This window comes from Limulus polyphemus, unplaced genomic scaffold, assembly GCF_000517525.1.
Source record: "Limulus polyphemus unplaced genomic scaffold, Limulus_polyphemus-2.1.2 Scaffold2706, whole genome shotgun sequence".
In the NCBI taxonomy this organism is placed as follows: Eukaryota; Metazoa; Arthropoda; class Merostomata; order Xiphosura; family Limulidae; genus Limulus; species Limulus polyphemus.
The window spans coordinates 52,327-60,034 of NW_013668316.1; the positions used below are offsets into that span (position 1 = coordinate 52,327).

Consider the following 7,708-nt stretch of genomic DNA (forward strand, 5'->3'; position numbering starts at 1 on the left):
AACTTGGGATATAACAAAAATTTATTCTGCTTGCTTGAAAGATGACTTTAGCTATGTGACTTTGAACAATACTGGATGACATAAATATCAAAATAGTTTACAAACTATGTAAGTACACCTAGTAGGCTATACTTCATTAGTTTCAGGTTTACAGTTGTGATATCGTGAGATGTTATATTGTGACTTTATTTTAGGCCTGTGTAAGGCGGTAATTAATTCTTTAGGTTATTGTCATTAAGTGGGTAATGAGTCACAAAACAAATAATCAAAAATTTCAGAGGTGGGGGCGCCAAAAGTGTCTTTGTCCCCGGGTGCTGAGAACCCTTGCTACGCCTTCAGTTTTGCGTGAAATAAAGAAATACTCATCACTGCAGGAGTGGAACAAATATTCATTATTATTTGCTTCATGTGGAAGATGAGTTAGTACAGTTAGCAAAACAATTTTCACACAGTTTTTGCTATATTATTTGGATAACATCATAAAGTCATCAAAATTACTCAGTACACGAAATCCCCTCTGTTTGTTTGTTTGAAGCACAAAGCTACACAATGGGCTATTTGTGGTCTGCCCACCACGCCTATCGAAACTCGGTTTCTAGTATAGTATGTCCGCAGACATATTGCTGTGCCACTGGTGGGCTCCTCTGTGGGTTTGCAGTATGTGTACGGACTTACAACGGGTTCGATTCTCCATGGTAGACAGAATGTATATAGCCCATTGTGTAGCTTTGCACTAAAACAAAGAAAAATACACGAAACTATTCTGGAACACATTTTACCTCATTCCTTCGTAGGCTTTTAGATAAGGAAGTGTACAAACATTTCCATTTCCCAAATATGTTAATAGTAAACAGGTGTTTTATATATATACAATTATCTTTGAAAGTCAGCAGTTTTCAAGATCATCCAGTTGTGGTTAATCCAAGTCAGATAATGGGTATTCGTGTAACTTTTTTTTTTTAGAAGCAGGTGTATTAAACAACTAATATTTCCCTTGATATTTATTCTACAAACTAAGGAACGTAGAAGGTAATGCTTGTTCAAGATATTCAATGTCTTTCTTGCTATTGAAAATGACTGATTTATCTGGTAAATCAATTGTTTGGCAAAATGATAAACGCTAGAGATTTATTAAAATAGAAACTCGTTTATCAGTTAAAACCGTTTCTCATTTCGTTTCTTTAATTTAACATAATTGTATCTTCGAGATCAGTGAATGACGCTGGATTCCACGAAACAAGGTTTTATTAAAAACACTGTGTAAAACTGCAAATACCACACAGAGAATTACGGTATATAGTAATATTTCGATATTTTATTGTTTTTTCGGAATTCGTATATTTTATTTTTTGTTGTTTTTTCTGCTTAAAACAGTAGAATGAATTTTTCATTCGGATATAGTTTGGTAAACAAAAAAGTAGAATATATTTTCTGCGCCACCTAGAATGAAAAACGGCAAAAGTTTATGAACATCTATGGCAAGCAGATAACAAGCACTCACGTTGTCGCTTCTCATATGTTTAGTAGCGTCACCTATTGTGAAACGAAAGAAATAGGAAATCTGGTGGGACTACAAAGTCTGATCGTAAACTAAAATGATAAGTGGTACACCAAAGTCTTCATTGCACTGAAAATAAAATAAAATTCTATTGCATAATATGGGAATTTTTGTTCAGACCTTATAGCAAAACCGAGAATCAGATATATATATGCCTCAGTTAAAAGTAGGTTGTTAGGAAGCCAGAAAAATTGTAAAATAACATGCGCTCTGAAATATATATATATAATTTTTCATATAATAACATCTTCCAAAGTTAAAACATCACCAGAGGTCATTGTAAAATTACTTGACTAGCTTGATATTAAAATGTTCATTAATTCTGCATTTTAAATGTGAGGCTTAAATCAATTGCAAATCGCGAAAAGACACTAGCAATTTATTTTAATATAGTGGTCAAATGAAAAAATAACACTCTCAAATGTGAGTTGCAACGTTTAACTGAATATATATTTTGTAAAGAAGATACCTAGTACCATTTGAGAGAAAACCCTGCAACTATGTCTTGTGTTCTACAGAAGTTTTAATTTTTAATCACCTGTTCTATAGAAAAATTTAATTAATTTTTGTTTTGATTATTGAAATTAATAAATAATGTATCGCTTCTATTTCTAGATAAAAACATAATTATGTTACATTTAGAATGAAAATCTAGGTTAAATAATTTAGATTATACAATAGATTTGACTTCTAGGAACATTATATAACATTATTTTGATTGATATTAAAATAATATCTCTTTATGTGATAAAAGTATATTTTTATACTTCGAATTATAAAGTTACAAAGGTTAGATGTGTGAAAATTAGATTTTCATTTGCTAGTTACTCTAATTATGTTGTTTTAAGCGTGTCGTAGTTCAATAATACTGCGAATTATTTTAAATGTGTCACTTTATCACTTACAGTAACAGATTATAATCTATTTCTGGAAATTTGTATTCATGAACGATGAAAAAAATGCATATGTATATTTTGGTAAAGAATATACTGATATTTAAAAATATATTTTCCTTATTTTGAAGTCTAGTTTTAAAAATATCTCTTACTTGGTGCTTATGTTGATGTTGCATTAAGATGTTAAAACATCAGTTTTTTTCTTTGTTGAATCAAGTATATTTCGATTAATACGTAATGTTAATAATAACACAAGCAAAGAAACGGTGTGCTCCTATATAATGAAGAACATTCACTATTCGTTAAATAAATCAGAATGTACCGACTCTTATATACACGTATTTAGTAAACAAAAAACAAAGTATGGATCTTCTCAATCAGCAACAGACAAAATCATAAAGTATGGTTTTCCATATTTATAAACATTTTTGTGAAAGAAAATCAGAACCTTTTAACCTATGTAAGGAGAAAACGTTGTCCATTCACATGCCGTTCTCTAGATTTGATCCGGAGGCTCGACATGGCCATATGGTTAGGGTGCTCGACTTGCAATTTGAGGGTCGTGGGTTCAAATCTCACCAAACATGCTCGTGGGGGCGTTATAGTGTAACGGTCAATCCCATTATTAGTTGGTAAAATAGTAGCCCAAGAGTTGGCGGTGGGTGGTGATGACTAGCTGCCTTTCCTCTAGTCTTTCACTGCTAAATTAGGGACGGCTAGCGCAGATAGCCCTCGTGTAGCTTTGCGCGAAATTCAAACCAAACCTTGATCCGGAGTTCCTGAGAGTTCCTTTATCTTCTGGGTCTCCGTTAAATGTTCTCCTGATGAGGCAACTGTTCCTGTAGAGAGCTCGGTGACTTATACACAAGTTCTTTAGTATTTCTGAAAGTTTCATGATCGAATATTTGAAGTTATGGATCAGTAATTCACTATATTTATTTCTATTGAATAAACACGGGTTCAACTTTTCCAGGTATGTCTGTGATATTCTCGGGTGAAAGTAAAACGAATCTGAATTCGACGCTCCATGCTAACAGGAAACAGATCTACCCAGAACGACGCGCATTACATGTGACTTGTCGTCCTCTTACGACAAAAGTTAAGGTTGTAACCTCTAGATATCATCTATTAGACCAGTGAAGGGCATTGCTGTCGTTAATCTATACTACACAATGTACGACGTTGCAGCAATACCCTCACAAGCAAAAAGAAAAAAAAACGCCTTTTTCGATTCATGTTTCTATGAAGATGAAATCAATACACGTTTTCAATATCTACGAACATTATTCAGTAATGTTCGCTTTATTTTGTAGTTAACCTACTAAATAAGAATACTTTCTTGAACCAATAATTTTATCAAAAAGGCGACATTGACCGCAAATCTGGAATTGAAATAGTGTAACCACTGATCAATGTAACTTTGCGTACTTCGTCCACCTATTACTCAGTTGGCGAATCACATAAATTATGATTTGCGCCTTATCTCTGCACTGCTGTCGCCTGTTGACAAAGAATGTTAATAGAGGTCAGAAAATAGTAGCCCTAATTCTGCGTATCTACTTACAGATGTGAATGGCGATGGTGTGTTAACGTGGGAAGATTTCCGGTTGCTAGCTGAGGTAAGAAATATGTGGGATTATGAATGAAATGAGACACGATTTAAAATTAAGGTTAACAGTTAGTAATTACTTACACTTGAAATATTTAGTATATATCACTGAATTAAAAACACAGTAAAGTGGTTTTTAGCAAAATGCATAGTATGTAAATAATACATATCTCGTATATATAGGATATATGATGAGCCTTTTTTGTTTTGTTTAATGTTATGAATAGAATTTCAGATATACACAAAATAATAAATGGAAGATAAATGTTAGGTTTAGTGCTAGCCAACCGCCACTGCAGGCGGAGTTCGACCATCTATAGGCCTATCTCATTAATTGGGTTTTATAGGTTTAGTGTTGGCTTAACACTACGAGGGGCGTAGCCAGATGGAGTTTAGAACTACCACCCCGATATTCTAAAACATCTAAAAGTGTCACACTGTTTTGGAAAAAATGACTTCGTATTGTTTAGTGCAACGCCCCCAATCACCACAACGAGCAGAGTTCGATCATCCGTAGGCCTGTGTCATAAATGTTTAGCCTAATAAGTTTAGATAAAGGAATAAAAACTTTATTAAGTTTAAGCTTTCAGGCATGACAACAAATACAGTTTTAATTTCTTTCATCATTACCATTTTGTTCATATTGTGCCCTGAAGCATAGTTTTTAGTTTTTCTTCCTTTGTAATAGGTTTAGTGCGAGACTACTTCCAGCCACAGTGAGATGATTTCGATCACCTGTAGGCCTATCTCGTAAATAACAAAATAGTTCAAAATACAGATATTTGTGGCAAATTGATGTTACTCTGCTCTAATTATACTTCCTGTGCTGTAAATGAATAAAAAAGAAATAACTGAAACATAAGATATTATGAAACACAGATATAGTGTTTTATTTTTCTAAAACAACGTGTGTATTTTCATGTAACCGGTTTAATATGAAACTGTGACTATTATTGCTAATTCAGCTTTTTCGCCTATCTACTTGCAGAAGTACGCAAAAATTCAACGTCGGGGAAAATTAGAAAAAGACGTATTTGAGAGGTGGCAGTCGATACTGGAAAAATGGTGGAATGAATTGACCTCTTATGCTGACTATAACAAGGTAAAAACAAAATTATTCAAAGCACACATACACTGAAGGTAAGGATAGTTACGTTTGTATAATAATAATTATCTTGAACTCCCTAATAGTTAAACAACTAGCACGAATTTATATTTTTCATTTTTAAAGTACACAAAACTTAAATGAATTTGTAGCTTTATTCCACAGAGTTTCAATTTTTAAGTTCAAGGTGAAATTTGTTTGCACCCACATATCAGCTTTTACATAAAAAGATCTGTGTGTATTGCAGACTTACAACGCTAAAAAAATCGGGTTTCAATGCCCGTGGTGGGAAGAGTATAGATGGTCTATTGCGTAGCTTTCTGTTTAATGACCAATTAATCAATTTCACATTATGTGATAATACTGCTGTTAATATAAAACTATGGAACTAACAAAAATAAGGTGCTTCATAAAACGTATTCATATCTTAAAAAGAATCAACAGAAGAATGTGTAGGCTAAATTTTATAACCAAACTGTTCATGTTGCAGACAGTATTGTTGTTTTTTCTTTGGCGGTTTCTTGTTACTTATCTGGTGAAAATAATTCAAAGTCCAGTCCACGTAACGATAACAGATTAGTTTATTTCTTTTTTCAATGCTCTTACAAGATTGAATACTGTGATACTTTTAGGCTACGTTTACAAGTTACGCTAACTGCATTATACTAATGCAAACAATAAACTTACTTGTGTAACTTCATGGCTGAAACGAAAACCCACTTGATGATTCGCTCTACTGGCTTGAAACAACTCACTGTGTTTTAACTAGCCCTTACCTAGCTTGTATTTAAAATCTATCCTCAAATGTACTAGAAAACCTGACGTTAAGATTATAACATTCTAGGCCTACTTTATGTGACCTCTAGCTAAAATCTAGCAGTAATAAATAGACCATTTCCTCAACAAGTATTATTGGTTTTGACTTATAACTAGATGTGTATATATATGTATGTATATACCCATGATAGCAAAAAAGGAATTAAAATAATAATAATAGTCTGCTAAATAACGTGAAAAGACCAATAACAACAACAACAAAAAAAAACCGCTTTCGACAGATGGCTCTAGGGTTTTATCAAGTTTTTCATTCGTGTGATTTAGGTATATATATATCTCCTTTTACTAGCATTAAGAAAGTTTTATAAGATTTTTGATTCTTTTTTTTCTGTCTTTTAATACATGCGAATGTCCCAAGGTGTATAAAAAATATAAAATAAACATTAATCGAGCCCAAAGGAAAAGTCGTATGATAATACCAAATCTGGATTTTGAATTATCATTCAAATGATAGAGTTGCAAACTGAAGTTTAACTTTGTAGACCTTCCGAGTGAGTGTGATTCATATTTGTTCAAATGCCAGAGTAATTTGAAAGCCCAATGATATATAATAATGAGTGTTTAAACTCAGCTTTATATATTCTGTGTAATATAAAATATTTATAACTGCGCCTCTTGATATAGTAAGAAAATGACATCTTGCCCTATTGATTTTTTTTTACACTCTCTTCACTATCATTCGTTTCAGGATACTATCGTGGAATTCGATGAGTGGCTTCGATTTTTTGATGAACTAGGAAAAGCTACGAAATGTTTTAAGGATCTTCCAGATTTTCTACAGCTTTATTTACACTTGTTCTTCCTTGTCATGGATTCCAACAGTAAGTGTTAGTAGTTAAGGTGTAAGGCAATCAAAACTACTAGAGCTGTATAAGTACCCATAAGTCAATTATGTTGAAACCGTAGATGTGCACTATACGTTTTATATGAAGTAAATGGTAGAAATAAGTGTCTAGATTTGTGAGGTAAGCTAGGGTCCACCGTAGTTTGTCATCAGTTATGACGTAATGGGCAACAACAGAAATATTTGGGGGGGGGGGGGCAAACACATATATGTAGGCGATCAGCTTTTACAGTGCAAGTCAACAGACAAAAAGAATGTGTGTTACGTGTGCTTAAACGCAGATACAAATTTACAGATTAAATAAAAATTACTAAAAATATTTAGTTTAATTGTGATGTTAAGTTTCATCATAATACATGCAATTTTTGTGAAATGTAGGGGGGCAAATGTCCCTACCTGCGGGTGCCCATGCGTGATATGCTGCCAACTGAGTGAATTATATGTAACTATTGTTCGTGTGGTATTGTGCATAAACAAATTGACGGACGGCCGCGAACGTGAATTATCACAGCACGACTTCAATTTTTTTGTTTTGTACAACATTGATCTAATGTAACCACTTTAAATATTTCATGTTTAAAAAAACCGATATTCCATGGAATATCACTTTGATTATTCAAAAAAAAAGTAATTACAGACAGTCGAATACGCTGTAAAAGAAACAGTTCAAGTTCAATGATCTTGTATAACGTGCAATTGCTTTACAATAAGAGGCTTAGGGTAAGACGGCCACCCGCGGGAAACCGTCTTACTCCATTTTCGATGACGAGGAACCCACTTTGAGACTAATAATGGCTGGAGACGGCTTAAATGGGTAATGAAGAAAAACTTTAATATAAGTTTAACATGACAGCAAATG

At 33.2% G+C, this 7,708-nt stretch overlaps 1 protein-coding gene across 2 annotated transcripts in view; it reads left to right on the forward strand.

Moving 5' to 3' along the window:
- LOC106467689 (sarcoplasmic calcium-binding proteins I, III, and IV-like) overlaps window positions 1–7,708 on the forward strand; it is a 23,290-nt gene that overhangs the window by 11,412 nt on the left and 4,170 nt on the right. For both annotated transcript variants that reach the window (XM_013928067.2, XM_022395890.1), the window contains exons 3-5: window positions 4,021–4,073; window positions 5,052–5,165; window positions 6,694–6,826. In XM_013928067.2, coding sequence (XP_013783521.1) covers window positions 4,021–4,073; window positions 5,052–5,165; window positions 6,694–6,826 — 300 coding nt within the window. The remainder of the gene's footprint in view (window positions 1–4,020; window positions 4,074–5,051; window positions 5,166–6,693; window positions 6,827–7,708) is intronic.